Source organism: Oncorhynchus keta, chromosome 3 (genome assembly GCF_023373465.1).
Source record: "Oncorhynchus keta strain PuntledgeMale-10-30-2019 chromosome 3, Oket_V2, whole genome shotgun sequence".
Lineage (NCBI taxonomy): Eukaryota > Metazoa > Chordata > Actinopteri > Salmoniformes > Salmonidae > Oncorhynchus > Oncorhynchus keta.
Window position 1 is genome coordinate 32,112,331 of NC_068423.1, and position 24,667 is coordinate 32,136,997.

Consider the following 24,667-nt stretch of genomic DNA (forward strand, 5'->3'; position numbering starts at 1 on the left):
GTCGTACTCTGCGGATGTTGTAGAGCATGAACCTACAGGAACGGGCCACCGCCTTGATGTTAGTTGAGAACGACAGGGTGTTGTCCAGGATCACGCCAAGGTTCTTAGCGCTCTGGGAGGAGGACACAATGGAGTTGTCAACCGTGATGGCGAGATCATGGAACGGGCAGTCCTTCCCCGGGAGGAAGAGCAGCTCCGTCTTGCCGAGGTTCAGCTTGAGGTGGTGATCCGTCATCCACACTGATATGTCTGCCAGACATGCAGAGATGCGATTCGCCACCCCCTTACCTTGTCACAACACAGCTGATTGGCTCAAATGCATTAAGAAGGAAAGAAATTCAACAAATTAACTTAACAAGGCACACACCTGTTAATTTAAATCCATTCCAGGTGAATACCTCATGAAGCTGGTTGAGAGAATACCAAGAGTGTGTAAAGCTGTCATCAAGGCAAAGGGTTAACATTTTGAAGAATCTCAAATATAAAATATATTTTGATTTATTTAACACTTCTTTGGTTACTACATGATTCAATATACGTTATTTCATCGTTTTGATGTCTTTACTCTTATTCTACAATGTAAGAAATAGTAACAAATAAAGTAAAACCCTGGAATGAGTAACTGTGTCCAAACTTTTGACTGGTAGTGTACACCAGAGTAGTGGTCAAGATCCATTTCAATACATGTCAATTGTCTACAAGTGTCCTGGGTCCAATGTATTTCAAATATAACTGAAATGGAACTAAGCCCGACTCTTGGAATTCAGAACTGAAATGGAACTAAGCCCGACTCTTGGAATTCAGAACTGAAATGGAACTAAGCCCGACTCTTGTAATTCAAAACTGAAATGGAACTAAGCCCGACTCTTGGAATTCAGAACTGAAATGGAACTAAGCCCGACTCTTGTAATTCAGAACTGAAATGGAACTAAGCCCGACTCTTATCAAGCGTCTTTTACTAATATGTCTTCCCTCTCTGCTGTACATTCAGACGTAAGTCAAGCAGCTCCAGATTCAGGCTACACATGGAGCGAGGCGGAGACAGCGCCAGAGATGACAGGTAAGTCAGGTAACCACCACCTCAGCAGTCACAGCAGGCAGTACTGCAGTACAACAACACAGGCGTCCTCTACTGCCCCCTATCAGAGCAGCGCGGTACTGCACCGCAGAGGGCACCATAACACACTCAGGTTGTACAACTGATGCATACGACACATTTAACTCAATGGTTGTGATACAATTTATATGGTTGTGATACGACAGAGTGTAGAAAATGTTTAAACAACCACTGAGTGCTTTTCTCCACCGTGCTTGTGTAATTACTTTTGTGCCACAAAAAAAAAAAAAAACTCTCTGTTGTGTGTCACAACCGTTACAATACGTTGTACAACTTGTGTGTAGGGACCAGGGACTACATATCTACATCTGTTCATATCAGTGTACGTAGCATGTAAAGATCAATCCATACTGGTATGTTGACTGATATACTCAGGTGTCATGTAGAGCATGAGTTTACTATGATTCCACTGTAAGTATATTCCATGCCAATATCTCTCCAGATGCCATGTGTCTACCACATGAGAACGCTGGTATATGAAGGACGTGTGGCATGGTTTACATTAAGGGCATAGAGTCTAGACATATGGGAATAAGTCTGGGTCACATTCACTAGGCACCAAAGCTTAGATAAATGGACTGAAACAAGGAGGGACAACCTGCCCTTGTCCATTAAGAAACCCTTATATTTGTTTTGCTACGGTGCGCCCTAATGAACATGACCCAGGTTAAAAGGTTCTTCTCTTTTCCTGGTCTGTGATTGGTTTAGCCACAGATCTGACCAATCATAAGCATGTAAATGTGTGCATCCTGAGCCAGTATGATGCCCGCGGTGGTGATACTAACATCATAGTTAACGTAATGTAAAAACCCTTTCCTGTGTAGCCCGCGACCCCAGGCCTGATATCTCCGAGTATGAACGCTGGTATTATAACTTTGGACAGTACCGTAAGTTTCTTTTTCATTTTATGTTTATTTTTATTTTTTTAATCGTTGGTTGGAATTTGACATTTCTGATTCCGTTTAACATCCAACCGAGATTTCTGGAAAACCTGGGAATTTTGGGAAAATTAACTGGAAATGTGCAACCCTATATACATTGAAAGATAAAGATTTGATTGTGTTCATACATATAATATGAGTCAATCACATACTGTATGGTGTGGCTGATCAAAATCTTTATTTTTGGGATCAAACCTTGTTTTAAGTCAATTCACTTTATTTTGCTCGTGAAGTTTGATTTTGTAAAACAAGAATTGTCCATCACCGTGTGGTTCGGGTGTTTTCTAAAGGTTTGCTTTGGTGCATCGCAGTACTCCTACCAAGACACACCAATACACAGACCAAACCAAGCTCTTTACGGACCCACGACAAGACACACCAATGCACAGACCAAACCAAGCTCTTTACGGACCCACGACAAGACACACCAATACACAGACCAAACCAAGCTCTTTACGGACCCACGACAAGACACACCAATACACAGACCAAACCAAGCTCTTTACGGACCCACGACAAGACACACCAATACACAGACCAAACCAAGCTCTTTACGGACCCACGACAAGACACACCAATACACAGACCAAACCAAGCTCTTTACGGACCCACGACAAGACACACCAATACACAGACCAAACCAAGCTCTTTACGGACCCACGACAAGACACACCAATACACAGACCAAACCAAGCTCTTTACGGACCCACGACAAGACACACCAATGCACAGACCAAACCAAGCTCTTTACGGACCCACGACAAGACACACCAATACACAGACCAAACCAAGCTCTTTACGGACCCACGACAAGACACACCAATACACAGACCAAACCAAGCTCTTTACGGACCCACGACAAGACACACCAATACACAGACCAAACCAAGCTCTTTACGGACCCACGACAAGACACACCAATACACAGACCAAACCAAGCTCTTTACGGACCCACGACAAGACACACCAATACACAGACCAAACCAAGCTCTTTACGGACCCAGGACAAGACACACCAATACACAGACCAAACCAAGCTCTTTACGGACCCACGACAAGACACAAGCTCAACTGGCATCTACAGATCAGGACATTGAGATGCAGATTATAGTGCCTGGACCCATCTGTTCTATAGGGTTAGCGTTGGGGTTGTGGTGAGTTCTATCAGGGTGGGGGTTAGGGTTGGGGTTAGTTCTATCAGGGTGGGGGTTAGGGTTAGGGTTGGTGAAAATGTTGGAGTTAGGGTTGGGGTTGGGTTTAGAGTTGGGGTAGGGGTTAGGGTTAGGGTTGGTGAAAATGTTGGAGTTAGGGTTGGGGTTGGGTTTAGAGTTGGGGTAGGGGTTAAGGTTAGGGTTAGGGTTGCGGTTAGGGTTGGTGAAAATGTTGGAGTTAGGGTTAGGGGGGGTTAGGGTTAGGGTTAGGGGGGGGGTTGGGGTTAGGGTTGGTGAAAATGTTGGGGTTGGGGTTGGGGTTAGTTTTGGGTTAGGGTAAGGGTTAGGTTTGGTGAAACTGTTGAAGGCATCTACATCTTAAATGAAGAGCTGGTTTCTGAGACAGACAGGGCTGAGACAGACAGGGCTGAGATCGACAGGGCTGAGACAGACAGGGCTGAGACAGACAGGGCTGAGATCGACAGGGCTGAGACCGACAGGGATGAGACAGACAGGGCTGAGACAGACAGGGATGAGACAGACAGGGCTGAGACAGACAGGGCTGAGACAGACAGGGCTGAGACAGACAGGGCTGAGATCGACAGGGCTGAGACCGACAGGGATGAGACAGACAGGGCTGAGACAGACAGGGATGAGACCGACATGGCTGAGATCGACAGGGATGAGACCGACAGGGATGAGACCGACAGGGCTGAGACAGACAGGGATGAGACCGACAGGGCTGAGACAGACAGGGATGAGACCGACATGGCTGAGATCGACAGGGCTGAGACCGACAGGGATGAGACAGACAGGGCTGAGACAGACAGGGCTGAGACAGACAGGGCTGAGACAGACAGGGCTGAGATCGACAGGGCTGAGACCGACAGGGATGAGACAGACAGGGCTGAGACAGACAGGGATGAGACCGACATGGCTGAGACCGACAGGGATGAGACCGACAGGGATGAGACCGACAGGGCTGAGACAGACAGGGATGAGACCGACAGGGCTGAGACAGACAGGGATGAGACCGACATGGCTGAGATCGACAGGGATGAGACCGACAGGGATGAGACCGACAGGGCTGAGACCGACAGGGCTGAGACCGACAGGGCTGAGACAGACAGGGCTGAGACCGACAGGGCTGAGACCGACAGGGCTGAGACCGACAGGACTGAGACCGACAGGGGATGAGACCGACAGGGCTGAGACCGACAGGGCTGAGACAGACAGGGATGAGACAGACAGGGATGAGACAGACAGGGATGAGACAGACAGGGCTGAGACTGACAGGATTGAGCCGACAGGACTGAGACTGACAGGACTGAGACCGACAGGACTGAGACCGACAGGGATGAGACCGACAGGACTGAGATGAGACAGGCATGAGACCGACAGGGATGAGACCGACAGGGATGAGACCGACAGGGATGAGACCGACAGGACTGAGACCTGCAGGGCTGAGACCGACAGGGATGAGACCGACAGGGCTGAGACCGACAGGGCTGAGACAGACAGGGCTGAGACAGACAGGGCTGAGACAGACAGGGGATAAGACCGACAGGACTGAGACTTGCAGGGCTGAGACCGACAGGGCTGAGACCGGCAGGGCTGAGACCGGCAGGGATGAGACCGACAAGGATGAGACCGACAGGACTGAGACCGACAGGACTGAGACCTGCAGGGCTGAGACCGACAGGGACCGACAGGACTGAGACCGACAGGGGATGAGACCGACAGGACTGAGACCTGCAGGATGAGGCTTTTCAAACTCATCCAACAGAAAATACTACTACACACATCCAAACATTTGGCTGAATGAAAAATGGTCACCTTTTTGGATCAATGACGAATCTATATTCTCTGTCTGTATCTTCCAGCACCCCAGTCCACAGACCCCGAGCCACAAGACACAACTCACACTAGAGGTGGGTAGCTCTTAAAGATTCAAAACACTACAGGTGGGTAGCTCTAGGTGGGTAGCTCTTAAAGTTTCACCACTCTAGAGGTGGGTAGCTCTAGGTGGGTAGCTCTAGGTGGGTAGCTCTTAAATTTCACCACTCTAGAGGTGGGTAGCTCTTAAAGATTCACCACACTCGAGGTGGGTAGCTCTAGGTGGGTAGCTCTTAAAGATTCACCACTCTAGAGGTGGGTAGCTCTTAAATTTCACCACACTCGAGGTGGGTAGCTCTAGGTGGGTAGCTCTTAAAGATTCACCACTCTAGAGGTGGGTAGCTCTAGGTGGGTAGCTCTTAAAGATTCACCACTCTAGAGGTCGGTAGCCATTAAAGTTTCAAGTTTGCCATTTTTAGTTGTACTAATCATAATGTTGTCCACCGCCAGTTAGTATTGAGCCTGGGCACGAGGGTACACTAAAGTGGGTTAGGGTTAGCTAGTATTGAGCCTGGGGACGAGGGTACACTAAAGTGGGTTAGGGTTAGCTAGTATTGAGCCTGGGGACGAGGGTACACTAAAGTGGGTTAGGGTTAGCTAGTATTGAGCCTGGGGACGAGAGTACACTAAACTGGGTCAGGTTTAGCTAGTATTGAGCCTGGGGACGAGGGTACACTAAAGTGGGTTAGGGTTAGCTAGTATTGAGCCTGGGGACGAGGGTACACTAAACTGGGTCAGGTTTAGCTAGTATTGAGCTTGGGGACGAGACTACACTAAACTGGGTCAGGGTTAGCTAGTATTGAGCCTGGGGACGAGACTACACTAAACTGGGTCAGGGTTAGCTAGTATTGAGCCTGGGGACGAGACTACACTAAACTGGGTCAGGGTTAGCTAGTATTGAGCCTGGGGACGAGACTACACTAAACTGGGTCAGGGTTAGCTAGTATTGAGCCTGGGGACGAGACTACACTAAACTGGGTCAGGGTTAGCTAGTATTGAGCCTGGGGACGAGACTACACTAAACTGGGTCAGGGTTAGCTAGTATTGAGCCTGGGGACGAGACTAAGCCACACTGTAGACTGCTGCTTTGCCTTTCCATTGTGATAATATGTCATAACAGTCCCAGATAACAGTCCCAGATAACAGTCCCAGATAACAGTCCCAGATAACAGTCCCAGATAACAGTCCCAGATAACAGTCCCAGATAACAGTCCCAGATATTGTCCTGATTGTTATGAAGTGTTATACACACAGTATATCCTGAGAAGGGTGAGTGCTATGCTATGCCTTTGACCTTGCTAACGCTCAGCTTGTTTAAAATCCTCCACACAGTGGGACCAGTGGACTCCTGGAAACCAGAAGTGAACCCTTTTGATTCAGGTGAGATAATACAGCACCTCCTAGCTTAAAACCCCCAGCATAGACCAGCATACATTTCAAGCTGGTCGGTGCTGGTCAGTGCTGGTCAACTTTATCCGACCAGCATGGTCTAGCTGGTTAAGCTGGCTGACCAGCATGGTCTAGCTGGTTATGCTGGCTGACCAGCATGGTCTAGCTGGTTATGCTGGCTGACCAGCATGGTCTAGCTGGTTATGCTGGTCTGACCAGCATGGTCTAGCTGGTTATGCTGACTGACCAGCATGGTCTAGCTGGTTATGCTGGTCTGACCAGCATGGTCTAGCTGGTTATGCTGGCTGACCAGCATGGTCTAGCTGGTTATGCTGGCTCACCAGCATGGTCTAGCTGGTTATGCTGGTCTGACCAGCATGGTCTAGCTGGTTATGCTGGCTGACCAGCATGGTCTAGCTGGTTATGCTGGTCTGACCAGCATGGTCTAGCTGGTTATGCTGGCTGACCAGCATGATCTAGCTGGTTATGCTGGTCTGACCAGCATGGTCTAGCTGGTTATGCTGGCTGACCAGCATGGTCTAGCTGGTTATGCTGGTCTGACCAGCATGGTCTAGCTGGTTATGCTGGTCTGACCAGCATGGTCTAGCTGGTTATGCTGGTCTGACCAGCATGGTCTAGCTGGTTATGCTGGCTGACCAGCATGGTCTAGCTGGTTATGCTGGTTGACCAGCATGGTCTAGCTGGTTCTGCTGGCCGACCAGCATGGTCTAGCTGGTTCTGCTGGTCTGACAAGCATGGTCTAGCTGGTTCTGCTGGTCTGACCAGCATGGTCTAGCTGGTTATGCTGGCTGACCAGCATGGTCTAGCTGGTTATGCTGGCTCACCAGCATGGTCTAGCTGGTTATGCTGGTCTGACCAGCATGGTCTAGCTGGTTATGCTGGCTGACCAGCATGGTCTAGCTGGTTATGCTGGTCTGACCAGCATGGTCTAGCTGGTTATGCTGGCTGACCAGCATGGTCTAGCTGGTTATGCTGGTCTGACCAGCATGGTCTAGCTGGTTATGCTGGCTGACCAGCATGGTCTAGCTGGTTATGCTGGTCTGACCAGCATGGTCTAGCTGGTTATGCTGGCTGACCAGCATGGTCTAGCTGGTTATGCTGGCTGACCAGCATGGTCTAGCTGGTTCTGCTGGCCGACTAGCCTTCGTTGTGTTTTCACTGGTAACTGTGTTACTCGTAACCACCATGTTACGTTTAATACCGAAGTTCCGAGGCATGCGTCGAAATCACTAAGCAGGTAACTTCGAAGCAGTGTGCCAATGTATCACTGACTAGTAGTTTTACCTGACTAGTAGTTTTACCTGACTAGTAGCTTTACCTGACTAGTAGCTTTACCTGACTAGTAGCTTTACCTGACTAGTAGCTTTACCTGACTAGTAGTTTTACCTGACTAGTAGCTTTACCTGACTAGTAGTTTTACCTGACTAGTAGCTTTACCTGACTAGTAGCTTTACCTGACTAGTAGTTCTACCTGACTAGTAGCTTTACCTGACTAGTAGTTTTACCTGACTAGTAGTTTACCTGACTAGTAGGTTTACCCGACTAGTAGCTTTACCTGACTAGTAGTTTTACCTGACTAGTAGCTTTACCTGACTAGTAGGTTTACCTGACTAGTAGTTTACCTGACTAGTAGGTTTACCTGACTAGTAGTTTACCTGACTAGTAGCTTTACCTGACTAGTAGCTTTACCTGACTAGTAGTTTTACCTGACTAGTAGCTTTACCTGACTAGTAGTTTTACCTGACTAGTAGCTTTACCTGACTAGTAGTTTTACCTGACTAGTAGTTTTACCTGACTAGTAGTTTTACCTGACTAGTAGCTTTACCTGACTAGTAGTTTTACCTGACTAGTAGTTTACCTGACTAGTAGTTTTACCTGACTAGTAGCTTTACCTGACTAGTAGTTTACCTGACTAGTAGTTTTACCTGACTAGTAGTTTTACCTGACTAGTAGTTTACCTGACTAGTAGCTTTACCTGACTAGTAGTTTACCTGACTAGTAGTTTTACCTGACTACTAGTTTTACCTGACTACTAGTTTTACCTGACTACTAGTTTTACCTGACTAGTAGTTTACCTGACTAGTAGTTTACCTGACTAGTAGTTTTACCTGACTAGTAGTTTTACCTGACTAGTAGTTTACCTGACTAGTAGCTTTACCTGACTAGTAGTTTACCTGACTAGTAGTTTTACCTGACTACTAGTTTTACCTGACTACTAGTTTTACCTGACTACTAGTTTTACCTGACTAGTAGTTTACCTGACTAGTAGTTTTACCTGACTACTAGTTTTACCTGACTAGTAGTTTTACCTGACTACTAGTTTTACCTGACTAGTAGTTTACCTGACTAGTAATTTATCAGTGGCTGGAACTTCCTGCTTTGCCACTGGATCTTTGGGGTGTAATACAGATTGTTAAAACATTCTGTCATTTGTTCCTGTCATTAGAAACCTCTCACAAGGAACCCTTGTGAGTTCTTCATTTTGTCCATTTGTGATCTACATAGAACCCTGTCATGAACCCTCTGGTTCCAGATGTCCAGATGGGAGAATCCTTTGATTTGTATCAGATGGTTTATTCCTCACAAAACCATTTTGATGTAGTCAATTATTTAATAGATTATTTCATTGTGTGGACAAACTGTGGACAAGTAGACAAATTTAGGCAGGAAATGCCAACAAGAAACAGTGAGCCATTATATTCATGCATAAACAAACTAATAATGAAAGAAAAGCATTGGAACTTTACATTTTGTAAAGTTAATGTGGGAGAGGAGGAAACATTATTGTTATTGATGACGAACAATGACAAACCTCCTGGCATTGACAACTTAGATGGAAAGCTACTGAGGATGGTAGCTGACTCTATAGCCACTCCTATCTGTCATATCTTTAATCTGAGCTTTGAGGAAAGTCTTTGTCCTCAGGCCTGGAAGGAAGCCAAAGTCATCCCGCTACCCAAGAATGGTAAAGAGGCCTTTACTGGTTCTAACAGCAGACCTATCAGCTTGCTGCCAGCTCTTAGCAAACTGTTGGAAATGGTGCTTGACCAAATACAATGCTATTTCTCCGTAAACAAATTAACAACAGACTTTCAGCATGCTGATAGAGAAGGGTACTCAACATGTACTGCATTGACACACATGACTGATGATTGGTTGAATGACATTGATCCTAAAAAGATTGTGGGAGCTGTATTGTTAGATTTCAGTGCAGCCTTTGATATCATTCAACTGTTGTTGAAAAAAACGTATGCGCTATGACTTTTCAACCTCTGCCATTCAGAGCTATCTATCTAATAGAACACAGAGGGTTTTCTTTAATGGAAGCATCTCTAATGTCAAAAATGTCACGTGTGGTGTACCACAGAGCATCTCTCTAGGCCCTCTACTCTTTTCAATTTTCACCAATGACCTGCCACTGGCATTAAACAAAGTGAGTCCATGGATGCTGATGATTCAACCATATACGCATCAGCAACCACAGCTGGTACGTGGTACCTTCAGGCATTTGGAAATTGCTCCCAAGGATGAACCAGACTTGTGGAGGTCTACAAATGTTTTTCTGATGTCTTGGCTCAATTCTTCTGATTTTCCCATGATGTCAAGCATAGAGGCACTGAGTTTCAAGGTAGGCCTTGACATACATCCACAGAAGCTTCTAAAGCCATGACATAATTTTCTGGAATTTTCCATGCTGTTTAAAGGCACTGTCAACTTAGTGTATGTAACCTTCTGACCCACTGGAATTGTGATACAGTGAATTATAAGTGAAATAATCTGAAAACAATTGCTGGAAAAATGACTTGTGTCATGCACAAAGTAGATGTCCTAACCGACTTGCCAAAACTATAGTTTGTTAAAAAGAAATTTGTGTAGTGGTTGAAAAACGAGTTTTAATGACTCCAACCTAAGTGTATGTAAACTTCTGACTTCAACTGTAGATTCAATGGTTGCAAAGATGGGGAGAGGTCTGGGCCGTAATAAAGAGATGCTCTACTCCAAAAAGCAAGTTCTACAGGCTCTAGTTTTGTCTTATCTTGATTATTGTCCAGTCGTGTGGTCCAGTGCTGCAAGGAAAGACCTAGTTAAGCGGCAGCTGGCCCACAACAGAGAGGCACGTCTTGCTCTTCATGGTAATCAGAGGGCTGATATAAATACCATTGAGGCCAGTCTCTCTTGGCTAAGAGTTGAGGACAGACTGACTGCATCACTTCTTATTTTTATAAGAAAAATTAATGTGTTGAAAATCCCTAATTGTTTGCATAGTCAACTTAAACAGAGTTCTGACACACACACCTATCCCACCATCCATGCCACCAGGGGTCTTTTCACAGTCCCTAAATCCAGAACAAATTCCAGAAAGCGTACAGTATTATATAGGGCCCTTATTGCGTGGAATTTCCTTCCATCTCATATTGTTCAAATTAACAGCAAACCTGGTTTCATAAACAGATAAAGCAACACCTCACGGCACAACGCCTCTCCTCTATTTGATCTAGATAGTTTGTGCATTGATATGTAGGCTACATGTGCCTTTAAAATATGTTGTATATACAGTGGGGAGAACAAGTATTTGATACACTGCTTATTTTGCAGGTTTTCCTACTTACAAAGCAAGTCTGTCATTTTTATCATAGGTACACTTCAACTGTAGGAGAGACGGAATCTAAAACAAAAATCCATAAAATCATATTGTATGATTTTTAAGTAATTCATTTGCAGTCCGTTGCATCCAACAACTCAGGCCTGGAAAACGATAGCGACTAAACGGTTAGACAGAAATATATATGGCTCACCAGAACAAGAAGTTGAGATCTCAAATATATAATGAATCCATCCTTAGATGTGGTCTGTTATCTTGTAATGTCTCAGTTGGTAAAAGCATGATGACATTCTTTATGTACAGCATTGTCTTCTCTATGTGATGTTTGACATGCTTGTACTCTGTCATCTTCTGTTCTGTCTGTCATCTTCGTTTCTGTCTGTCATCTTCGTTTCTGTCTGTCATCTTCTGTTCTGTCTGTCATCTTCTCTTCTGTTCTGTCATCTTCTCTTCTGTCTGTCATCTTCTCTTCGGTCTGTCATCTTCTGTTCTGTCTGTCATCTTCTGTTCTGTCTGTCATCTTCGTTTCTGTCTGTCATCAGGTTTCAGTGTGAGAGAGCAGGACTCACTACCCCGGGCCGACCCAGAGCCTGTTACTCAGGGAGACCCAAGTATGTTCACACACACACACACACACACACACACACACACACACACACACACACACACACAGTAGTTGTCACGACAGCACAAACAGAACTGGGACTAGACTGGATAGCTGTTTGTGTTATAAACTATAAGCCCTATGATATCACATTGATTGATTGATTGATTGTAAGGTAGACATAGCATGGTTAATGGACTGTAGTTCAAGTATTGGGATATCACATTGACTGATTGATTGATTGATTGATTGATTGATTGATTGATTGATTGATTGATTGGCAGACTGTAAAGTTGACATAGCATGGCTGATGGACAGTAGCTGGAGTATTGGGATATCACATTGATTGATTGATTGATTGATTGATTGGCAGACTGTAAAGTTGACATAGCATGGCTGATGGACGGTAGCTGGAGTATTGGGAAGCGTCGCTTTAAGATCCAGAAGGACTTCCTGGCTGAGGTGGCACAGGTCATCAACGTGGGCATGGCCGGACCCATGATGGGCGTCATCCAATACGGGTGAGTAACCCCTAAATATATATATGATCCAATATGGGTGAGTAACCCCTAAATATATATATGATCCAATACGGGTGAGTAACCCCTAAATATATATATGATCCAATATGGTTGAGTAACCCCTAAATATATATATGATCCAATACGGGTGAGTAACCCCTAAATATATATATGATCCAATATGGGTGAGTAACCCCTAAATATATATATGATCCAATACGGGTGAGTAACCCCTAAATATATATATGATCCAATACGGGTGAGTAACCCCTAAATATATATATGATCCAATATGGGTGAGTAACCCCTAAATATATATATGATCCAATACGGGTGAGTAACCCCTAAATATATATATGATCCAATATGGGTGAGTAACCCCTAAATATATATATGATCCAATACGGGTGAGTAACCCCTAAATATATATATGATCCAATACGGGTGAGTAACCCCTAAATATATATATGATCCAATACGGGTGAGTAACCCCTAAATATATATATGATCCAATACGGGTGAGTAACCCCTAAATATATATATGATCCAATATGGGTGAGTAACCCCTAAATATATATATGATCCAATACGGGTGAGTAACCCCTAAATATATATATGATCCAATATGGGTGAGTAACCCCTAAATATATATATGATCCAATACGGGTGAGTAACCCCTAAATATATATATGATCCAATACGGGTGAGTAACCCCTAAATATATATATGATCCAATATGGGTGAGTAACCCCTAAATATATATATGATCCAATACGGGTGAGTAACCCCTAAATATATATATGATCCAATACGGGTGAGTAACCCCTAAATATATATATGATCCAATACGGGTGAGTAATCCCTAAATATATATATGATCCAATACGGGTGAGTAACCCCTAAATATATATATGATCCAATACGGGTGAGTAATCCCTAAATATATATATGATCCAATACGGGTGAGTAACCCCTAAATATATATATGATCCAATACGGGTGAGTAATCCCTAAATATATATATGATCCAATACGGGTGAGTAACCCCTAAATATATATATGATCCAATATGGGTGAGTAACCCCTAAATATATATATGATCCAATACGGGTGAGTAACCCCTAAATATATATATGATCCAATACGGGTGAGTAACCCCACTAACCCGTAGCTTGACATTTGAATTAAGAGACGAAGATTCTGTATGGCTGAATGCTCTAAGATCCCTCCCAATGTGTTCTCCAATCAGATTCTGTATGGCTGAATGCTCTAAGATCCCTCCCAATGTGTTCTCCAATCAGATTCTGTATGGCTGAATGCTCTAAGATCCCTCCCAATGTGTTCTCCAATCAGATTCTGTATGGCTGAATGCTCTAAGATCCCTCCCGATGTGTTCTCCAATCAGATTCTGTATCGTTGAATGCTCTAAGATCCCTCCCAATGTGTTCTCCAATCAGATTCTGTATGGCTGAATGCTCTAAGATCCCTCCCAATGTGTTCTCCAATCAGATTCTGTATGGCTGAATGCTCTAAGATCCCTCCCAATGTGTTCTCCAATCAGATTCTGTATGGCTGAATGCTCTAAGATCCCTCCCAATGTGTTCTCCAATCAGATTCTGTATGGCTGAATGCTCTAAGATCCCTCCCAATGTGTTCTCCAATCAGATTCTGTATGGCTGAATGCTCTAAGATCCCTCCCAATGTGTTCTCCAATCAGATTCTGTACGGTTGAATGCTCTAAGATCCCTCCCAATGTGTTCTCCAATCAGATTCTGTATGGTTGAATGCTCTAAGATCCCTCCCAATGTGTTCTCCAATCAGATTCTGTATGGCTGAATGCTCTAAGATCCCTCCCAATGTGTTCTCCAATCAGATTCTGTATGGCTGAATGCTCTAAGATCCCTCCCAATGTGTTCTCCAATCAGATTCTGTATGGCTGAATGCTCTAAGATCCCTCCCAATGTGTTCTCCAATCAGATTCTGTATGGCTGAATGCTCTAAGATCCCTCCCAATGTGTTCTCCAGTCAGATTCTATATGGCTGAATGCTCTAAGATCCCTCCCAATGTGTTCTCCAATCAGATTCTGTATGGCTGAATGCTCTAAGATCCCTCCCAATGTGTTCTAGAATCTCATAAAACATTTTAGAAAAAGGCTCAGTGCCATTATCCTTGCAAAGTTATTGAAAGGTATTGAAATAATAATTTTAACCAGTCTTAGTGTAGGCCTTCAGTCTGAAGGCCTACACTAACTCCAGAGAGCTGAAACCTGTTTCTTCTCTTCTCGTTCCTTCCTTTCTGAAATGCATGTTGTTGTCGCCACAGAGACGATCCGGTCACAGAGTTCAGTCTGAAGGCCTACACTAACTCCAGAGAGCTGAAACCTGCCATAGACAAGATCACACAGAAGGGAGGGATGTCCAATGTGGGTGAGTTGATGAATAAATCAATTCAATAAATAAAAACTGTATTGTACTAAAATCATTAAAAAATATAGAAAATAGTCATAACAATCAATGACAGAACAACAGAACAACAACAACAGGTATAAGATATTTAGTTGACCAGGTAGTTAGTTGACCAGGTATTTAGTTGAGAGCAGAGGCTCCACAGTGACCAGGTATTTAGTTGAGAGCAGAGGCTCCACGGTGACCAGGTATTTAGTTGAGAGCAGAGGCTCCACGGTGACCAGGTATTTAGTTGAGAGCAGAGGCTCCACGGTGACCAGGTATTTAGTTGAGAGCAGAGGCTCCACGGTGACCAGGTATTTAGTAGAGAGCAGAGGCTCCACGGTGACCAGGTATTTAGTTGAGAGCAGAGGCTCCACGGTGACCAGGTATTTAGTAGAGAGCAGAGGCTCCACGGTGACCAGGTATTTAGTTGAGAGCAGAGGCTCCACGGTGACCAGGTATTTAGTTGAGAGCAGAGGCTCCACGGTGACCAGGTATTTAGTTGAGAGCAGAGGCTCCACGGTGACCAGGTATTTAGTTGAGAGCAGAGGCTCCACGGTGACCAGGTATTTAGTTGAGAGCAGAGGCTCCACGGTGACCAGGTATTTAGTTGAGAGCAGAGGCTCCACGGTGACCAGGTATTTAGTTGAGAGCAGAGGCTCCACGGTGACCAGGTATTTAGTTGAGAGCAGAGGCTCCACGGTGACCAGGTATTTAGTTGAGAGCAGAGGCTCCACGGTGACCAGGTATTTAGTTGAGAGCAGAGGCTCCACGGTGACCAGGTATTTAGTTGAGAGCAGAGGCTCCACGGTGACCAGGTATTTAGTTGAGAGCAGAGGCTCCACGGTGACCAGGTATTTAGTTGAGAGCAGAGGCTCCACGGTGACCAGGTATTTAGTTGAGAGCAGAGGCTCCACAGTGACCAGGTATTTAGTTGAGAGCAGAGGCTCCACGGTGACCAGGTATTTAGTTGAGAGCAGAGGCTCCACGGTGACCAGGTATTTAGTAGAGAGCAGAGGCTCCACGGTGACCAGGTATTTAGTAGAGAGCAGAGGCTCCACGGTGACCAGGTATTTAGTTGAGAGCAGAGGCTCCACGGTGACCAGGTATTTAGTAGAGAGCAGAGGCTCCACGGTGACCAGGTATTTAGTAGAGAGCAGAGGCTCCACGGTGACCAGGTATTTAGTAGAGAGCAGAGGCTCCACGGTGACCAGGTATTTAGTAGAGAGCAGAGGCTCCACGGTGACCAGGTATTTAGTTGAGAGCAGAGGCTCCACGGTGACCAGGTATTTAGTAGAGAGCAGAGGCTCCACGGTGACCAGGTATTTAGTAGAGAGCAGAGGCTCCACGGTGACCAGGTATTTAGTTGAGGGCAGAGGCTCCACAGTATTCCAACATCGAGGAACATCCAGCCTTGTGTATTCTACTACCTACAACTTTCAAGAGGAAGTTTAAAGCTGGACTGAGTTCCTAAAAATAAAATTACAAATTGGGCTACCACTGACCTAGTCTACACTCTTAGAAAGAAAGGTGCTTCCTCCCCCAGTCCTCCTCTGCTGCCAATGACTGGAACAAACTGCAAAAATCACTGAAGCTGGAAACTCATATCTTCCTCGCTAGCTTTAAGCACCAGCTGTCAGAGCAGCTCACAGATCACTGCTCATAGCCCATCTTGTGAATAGCCCATCCAAATACCTCATCCCCATACTGTTATTTGATTTATTTTGCTCCTTTGCACCCCAGTATCTCTACTTGCACACTCATCTTCTGCACATCTACCATTCCAGTGTTTACTTGCTACATTGTAATTTCACTCCAGTGTTAATGCTACATTGTAATTACTTCGCCACCATGGCCTATTTATTGCCTTACCTCCCTTATCATTTGCACAGACACTATATAGACTTGTTCTATTGTTTTATCGACTGTATGTTTGTGTTGTTGTCTGTGTCACACTGCTATGCTTTATCTTGGCCAGGTCACAGTTGTACATGAGAACTTGTCCTCAACTAGCCTACCTGGTTAAATAAAGGTGGAATAAATCAATGTAATAAATATCTAAAACCTGAAAAGGTTTCTTCAACTGTCCCCATAGGAGAACCCTTTGAAGAACCTGTTTTGGTTCTGGGTAGAGGGGTTCTACCTGGAACCAAAAACGGTTATCCTATGGGGAACAACAACAAAATGCCCGAAGAACCCTTTTAGAATCTTTTTAGAACCCTTTTGGAACCCATTTTGGAACCCTTTTGGAACCCATTTTGGAACCCATTTTGGAACCCTTTTGGATCCCTTTTAGAACCCTTTTGGATCCCTTTTGGAACCCATTTTGGAACCCTTTTGGAACCCATTTTTCTACGAGTGTACAGCCGGGAGGCACCATGGCCACAAGACCACACACTTAAGTGCGAAAGGGAAAAGGGACACAATTATCGCTTGTTTCACAAAATCTTTACCACATTTTCACATCCCCGAGAGACTGCAATTAAATCTAAATCCGACCCTAGACACTGTGTTAAATAACAGTGTTTTACTCCTGGCCTCCTGACCAAAGGCATTTGGTTCTACCAGCCCTGACTGGCCAGGGGTCAGACTACAGTCAGGAAGCGATGGTTTCCTTTCACTTGATGCCCCGTGCAGTCTTTGTGACTCTGCTAAACATTGCAGTCGGATACAAATAGGATTGTGTGTGTTTACAGAATATAACCTCCCCTCTAATCAATGTGCCAGTTAGCCACTGCATTCGTCTCCGTTCTCATCAGCAACATATCTTCACAATATGCTCACAGATGTTTCTAGTCTTCGGTAGTTATGTGTCCTTTACTCAAAGAAGGAAGTCACATTGAGATTGCTATGTTTTTCCACGTGAAACCCCCTGGCCAAGAGAGTACAGACCAACAATGAGATGCAAGATGATCAACCGCTTCTGCTTTCTAAATGGAATATCACGTCTTCTCAGTCAACTCACCTGGATAAAAAAGGGTTCAATAGAAGAAATAGGCGGAAACAGGTGTTCACTTCTTAGATTAGAACACTTACTGGAAGGTAGTTTAGAACAAAACATTCAATTTTAACGGACTCCGTTGTGTGCATGTGTTTACAGAAACATAGTGTGTTTTATATCTGTCTGTTTTAACCACCTCTCTGCTGCCCCCTGCTGTACTCCTAGGGAAGGCCCTCCTATATTAAACTACTTCAGCTGTGTCTGTCTGTCTATATTAACCACCTCTCTGCTGCCCCCTGCAGTACTCCTAAGGAAGGCCCTCTCCTGTATTATCAAACTATGCTATATATACACATAAGTATGTTTTAAAAATAAAAAAACATTATTTCACCTTAATTTAACCAGGTAGGCTAGTTGAGAACAAGTTCTCATTTACAACTGCGACCTGGCCAAGATAAAGCATAGCAGTGTGAACAGACAACACAGAGTTACACATGGAGTAAACAATTAACAAGTCAATAACACAGTAGAAAAAAAGGGAGTCTATATACATTGTGTGCAAAAGGCATGAGAAGGTAGGCGAATAATTACAATTTTGCAGATTAACACTGGAGTGATAAATGATCAGATGGTCATGTACACGTGGAGATATTGCTGTGCAAAAGAGCAGAAAAGTAAATAAATAAAAACAGTATGGGGATGTGGTAGGTAAAAATGGGTGGGCTATTTACCGATAGACTATGTACAGCGGCAGCGATTGGTTAGCTGCTCAGATAGCAGATGTTTGAAGTTGGTGAGGGAGATAAGTCTCCAACTTCAGCGATTTTTGCAATTCGTTCCAGTCACAGGCAGCAGAGAACTGGAAAGGCGGCCAAATGAGGTGTTTGCTTTAGGGATGATCAGTGAGATACACCTGCTGGAGCGCGTGCTACGGGTGGGTGTGGCCATCGTGACCAGTGAACTGAGATAAGGCAGAGCTTTGCCTAGCATGGACTTGTAGATGACCTGGAGCCAGTGGGTCTGGCGACGAATATGTAGTGAGGGCCAGCCGACTAGAGCATACAGGTCACAGTGGTGGGTGGTAATAAGGTGCTTTAGTGACAAAACGGATGGCACTGTGATAAACTGCATCCAGTTTGCTGAGTAGAGTGTTGGAAGCAATTTTGTAGATGACATCGCTGAAGTCGAGGATCGGTAGGATGGTCAGTTTTACTAGGGTAAGTTTGGCGGCGTGAGTGAAGGAGCCTTTGTTGCGGAATAGAAAGCCGACTCTTGATTTGATTTTCGATTGGAGATGTTTGATATGAGTCTGGAAGGAGAGTTTACAGTCTAGCCAGACACCTAGGTACTTATAGATGTCCACATATTCAAGGTCGGAACCATCCAGGGTGGTGATGCTAGTCAGGCGTGCGGGTGCAGGCAGCGAACGGTTGAAAAGCATGCATTTGGTTTTACTAGCGTTTAAGAGCAGTTGGAGGCCACGGAAGGAGTTAGCACAGTGTCCAAGGACGAGCCGGAAGTATATAGAATGGTGTCGTCTGCGTAGAGGTGGATCAGGGAATCGCCCGCAGCAAGAGCAACATCATTGATATATACAGAGAAAAGAGTCGGCCCGAGAATTGAACTCTGTGGCACCCCCATAGGGACAGCCAGAGGACCGGACAGCATGCCCTCCGATTTGACACACTGAACTCTGTCTGCAAAGTAGTTGGTGAACCAGGCAAGGCAGTCATCTGAAAAACCGAGGCTACTGAGTCTGCCGATAAGAATATGGTGATTGACAGAGTCGAAAGCCTTGGCAAGGTCGATGAAGATGGCTGCACAGTACTGTCTTTTATCGATGGCGGTTATGATATTGTTTAGTACCTTGAGCGTGGCTGAGGTGCACCCGTGACCGGCTCGGAAACCACAGTGCACAGCGGAGAAGGTACGGTGGGATTCGAGATGGTCAGTGACCTGTTTGTTGACTTGGCTTTCGAAGACCTTAGATAGACAGGGCAGAGTAGATATAGGTCTGTAACAGTTTGGGTCCAGGGTGTCTCCCCGTTTGAAGAGGGGGATGACTGCGGCAGCTTTCCAATCCTTGGGGATCTCAGACGATATGAAAGAGAGGTTGAACAGGCTGGTAATAGGGGTTGCGACAATGGCGGCGGATAGTTTCAGAAATAGAGGGTCCAGATTGTCAAGCCCAGCTGATTTGTACGGGTCCAGGTTTTGTAGCTCTTTCATAACATCTGCTATCTGGATTTGGGTAAAGGAGAACCTGGAGAGGCTTGGGCGAGTAGCTGCGGGGGGGGCGGGGTTCCGGATCCGAAGTAAATATAAATACTTTAGAAAAAAAGCAGATCCGCGCTACATTGGGTGAGGCGGGTTGCAGGAGATTATTTAGAAGTTGAGGTTTAGCAAGATGTTTTAAAAGATATGCCCCCTAGTGTTCTCCTAGGGAAGTCCCTCTGCTATATCAACAAACATTACTTCAGCTGTCTGTCTGTTTCTCTGCTGCCCCCTAGTGTTCTCCTAGGGACGGCCCTCTGTTATATCAACAAACATTACTTCAGCTGTCTGTCTGTTAAGCGCTCTGCTGCCCCCCGGTGTTCTCCTAGGGAAGGCACTCTCCTATATCAACAAACATTACTTCAGCGACGCCAACGGTAACCGGGGCGGAGCGCCCAACGTGGCTGTGGTTCTGGTAGACGGCTGGCCAACCGACAAGGTAGAGGAGGCATCACGCCAGGCCAGAGAGTCTGGTATCAACATCTTCTTTGTGACCATCGAGGGACCCGACGAGAACGAGAAGCAGAATGTGGTGGAGCCGAACTTTGTGGACAAGGTAAATAGAGACGATGGTCACTGGGTCACCCATAGCTATGTTAACACATACAGCTGCTTCCAATTCACCCCTGGCTATGCAATGCGTATCTCCGCTTCCAATTCCCTCACAATTTGAGCCCTGTCCCTTCATGAAACCTTGCCCAACCACCTCATCTTCTCTCATCTCTCAACAGGCGGTGTGTCGAACCAACGGTTTCTACTCCCTACCCGTGTCGAGCTGGTTCGCCTTGCGTAAGGCAGTCCAACCCCTTGTCAAGCGCGTGTGCGACACCGACCGTCTCGTCTGCAGCAAGACCTGCCTTAACGCAAACGACATCGCCTTCGTCATCGACGGATCCAGCTCTGTGGGCACCGGGAACTTCCGGACCGTCCTGCAGTTCGTTGCTAACATCACGCGGGAGTTTGAGATATCGGACACGGACACACGAGTCGGCGCAGTACAGTATACGTACGAACAACGGCTGGAGTTTGCCTTCGGCCAACACAACAACAAGGCCGATCTGCTTAACGCCATAAAGAGGATTAATTACTGGAGTGGTGGGACCAGTACTGGAGCGGCTATCACCTACGCAGCAGAGCAGCTGTTCAGCAAGTCCAAACCCAACAAACGCAAGATCATGATCGTTATCACCGACGGGAGGAGCTACGATGATGTCAGAGCTCCAGCGTTGGCCGTCCATCGCCAAGGTGAGGGGTCAGAGGTTGATTGGTGTGGTCAGAAAATCTGGCCAATGGGGGGAGGGGAAGCTCCTCTAAGAAAAAGCACCTCGATATGAAGGTAATTTAGCATCATACTGGTGGATAATTTTGGATTGCTATTTTATTATTTATTCATATTGGAAACTAAATGAAAGCTAAGTTGGAGTGAAACCAAATTGAAATGTAATGAAAGCTCAGTTGGTGTGAAACCAAATTGAAATGTAATGAAAGCTCAGTTGGTGTGAAACCAAATTGAAATGTAATGAAAGCTCAGTTGGTGTGAAACCAAATTGAAATGTAATGAAAGCTCAGTTGGTGTGGAAACCAAATTGAAATGTAATGAAAGCTAAGTTGGTGTGGAAACCAAATTGAAATGTAATGAAAGCTCAGTTGGTGTGAAACCAAATTGAAATGTAATGAAAGCTAAGTTGGTGTGAAACCAAATTGAAATGTAATGAAAGCTCAGTTGGTGTGAAACCACATTGAAATGTAATGAAAGCTCAGTTGGTGTGAAACCAAATGAAATGTAATGAAAGCTAAGTTGGTGTGAAACCAAATTGAAATGTAATGAAAGCTCAGTTGGTGTGGAAACCAAATTGAAATGTAATGAAAACTCAGTTGGTGTGAAACCAAATTGAAATGTAATGAAAACTAAGTTGGTGTGGAAACCAAATTGAAATGTAATGAAAACTAAGTTGGTGTGGAAACCAAATTGAAATGTAATGAAAACTCAGTTGGTGTGAAACCAAATTGAAATGTAATGAAAACTAAGTTGGTGTGGAAACCAAATTGAAATGTAATGAAAACTAAGTTGGTGTGGAAACCAAATTGAAATGTAATGAAAGCTCAGTTGGTGTGAAACCAAATTGAAATGTAATGAAAGCTCAGTTGGTGTGAAACCAAATTGAAATGTAATGAAAGCTCAGTTGGTGTGAAACCAAATTGAAATGTAATGAAAACTAAGTTGGTGTGAAACCAAATTGAAATGTAATGAAAGCTCAGTTGGTGTGAAACCAAATTGAAATGTAATGAAAGCTCAGTTGGTGTGAAACCAAATTGAAATGTAATGAAAGCTCAGTTGGTGTGAAACCAAATTGAAATGTAATGAAAGCTCAGTTGGTGTGAACCCAAATTGAAATGTAATGAAAACTAAGTTGGTGTGAAACCAAATTGAAATGTAATGAAAGCTCAGTTGGTGTGAAACCAAATTGAAATGTAATGAGAGCTCAGTTGGTGTGAAACCAAATTGAAATGTAATGAAAGCTAAGTTGGAGTGAAACCAAATTGAAATGTAATGAAAGCTCAGTTGGTGTGAAACCAAATTGAAATGTAATGAAAGCTCAGTTGGTGTGAAACCAAATTGAAATGTAATGAAAGCTCAGTTGGTGTGGAAACCAAATTGAAATGTAATGAAAGCTAAGTTGGTGTGGAAACCAAATTGAAATGTAATGAAAGCTCAGTTGGTGTGAAACCAAATTGAAATGTAATGAAAGCTAAGTTGGTGTGAAACCAAATTGAAATGTAATGAAAACTACGCTGAACAAAAATATAAATGCACCACGCAAACAATCCACAGAGTTACAACTCATAAGGAAATCAGTCAATTGAAATACATTCATTAGGTCCTAATCTATAGATTTCACATGTTGGTCACAGATTTTTTTTATTTGACCTTTATTTAAACTCTATTTAACCAGGCAAGTCAGTTATGAACAAATTCTTATTTTCAATGACGGCCTGGGAACAGTGTTCTTAACTGCCTGTTCAGGGGCGGGACGACAGATTTGTACCTTGGGATTTGAACTTGCAACCTTTCGGCTGCTAGCCCAACGCTCTAACCACTAGGCTACCCTGCCGCCCCAGATAACACTATGTACAAAAGGTATGTGGACACCCCATCAGGTTAGTGGATCTGGCTATTACAGCCACACCCGTACCTGACAGGTGCATTAAATTGACCACACAGCCATGCAATCTCCATAGACAAACATTGACAGTAGAATGGCCCTTACTGAAGAGCTCAGTGACTTTCGACGTGGCACCGTCATAGGATGCCACCTTTCCAACAAGTCAGTTCGTCAAATGTCTGCCCTGCTAGAGCTGCCCTGGTCAACTGTAAGTGCTGTTATTGTGAAGTGGAAACGTCTAGGAGCATCAACGGCTCAGCCGCGAAGTGGTAGGCCACACAAACTCACAGAATGGGACTCTGAGTGCTGAAGCGCGTAGCGCGTAAATATAGTCTGTCCTCGGTTGTAACATTCACTACCGAGTTCCAAACTGCCTCTGGAAGCAATGTCAGCACAATAACTGTTCATCGGAAGCTTCATGAAATGGGTTTCCATGGCTGAGCAGCCGCACACAAGCCTAAGATCACCATGCACATGGTGTAACACCCGCCGCCATTGGACTCTGGAGCAGTGGAAACGTGTTTCCTGGAGTGATGAATCACGCTTCACCCTCTGGCAGTCCTACGGACTTATCTGGGTTTGGCGGATGCCAGGAGAACCCTACCGGCCCCAATGCATAGTGCCAACTGTAAAGTTTAGTGGAGGAGGAATAATGGTCTGGGGCTGTTTTTCATGGTTCGGGACCCTTAGTTCCAGTGAAGGGAAATCTTAACGCTACAGCATACAATGACATTCTAGACTATTCTTTGCTTCCAAACTTTCCTGTTTCAGCATGACAATGCCGCTGTGCAAAGTGAGGTCTATACAGAAATGGTTTGTTGAGATCAGTGTGGAAGAACTTGACTGGCCTGCACAGAGCCCTGACCTCAACCCCATCGAACACCTTCGGGATGAATTGGAACACAGACTGCAAGCCAAGCCTAATCACCCAACATCAGTGCCCAACCTCACTAATGTTATTGCGGCTGAATGGAAGCAAGTCCCTGCATCAATGTTCCAACCTCTAGTGGAAAGCCTTCCCAGAAGAGTGGAGGCTGTTAAGGCAGCAATGTTAAACACCTGTCTATATAAGGTCCCACAGTTGACAGTACATATCAGAGCAAAAGCCAAGCCATGAGGTCAAAGGAATTCTCTGTAGAACTCTGAACTCAGGATTGTGTCGAGGCACAGATCTGGGGAAGGGTACCAAAAAATGTCTGCAGCATTGAAGGTCCCCAAGAACACAGTGGCCTCCATCATTCTTAAATGGAAGAAGTTTGGAACCATCAAGACAAGGGCCCTGGTCAGGGAGGTGACCAAGAACCCAATGGTCTCTCAGACACAGTTCATCTGTGGAGAAGGGAGAACCTTCTAGAAGGACAACTCTCTCTGCAGCATCAATCAGGCCTTTTGTGGTAGAGTGGCCAGATGGAAGCCACTCCTCAGTAAAATGAGTTTGCTAAAATGCACCTAAAAGACTCTCAGACAATGAGAAACAAGATTCTCCCTCCCCACGGTGGCGCATGAGGGTGACAGCATCATGCTGTGGGGATGTTTTTCAGTGACAGGGACTGGGAGGCTAGTCAGGATCGAGGGAAAGATGAACGGAGCAAAGTAC

At 44.9% G+C, this 24,667-nt stretch overlaps 1 protein-coding gene across 1 annotated transcript in view; it reads left to right on the plus strand.

Moving 5' to 3' along the window:
* vit (vitrin) overlaps positions 1-24,667 on the plus strand; it is a 101,436-nt gene that overhangs the window by 75,209 nt on the left and 1,560 nt on the right. The window contains exons 14-22 of the mRNA XM_052497053.1: positions 992-1,060; positions 1,942-2,004; positions 5,093-5,140; positions 6,438-6,485; positions 11,661-11,729; positions 12,096-12,243; positions 14,567-14,670; positions 20,236-20,462; positions 20,638-21,151. Coding sequence (XP_052353013.1) covers positions 992-1,060; positions 1,942-2,004; positions 5,093-5,140; positions 6,438-6,485; positions 11,661-11,729; positions 12,096-12,243; positions 14,567-14,670; positions 20,236-20,462; positions 20,638-21,151 — 1,290 coding nt within the window. The remainder of the gene's footprint in view (positions 1-991; positions 1,061-1,941; positions 2,005-5,092; positions 5,141-6,437; positions 6,486-11,660; positions 11,730-12,095; positions 12,244-14,566; positions 14,671-20,235; positions 20,463-20,637; positions 21,152-24,667) is intronic.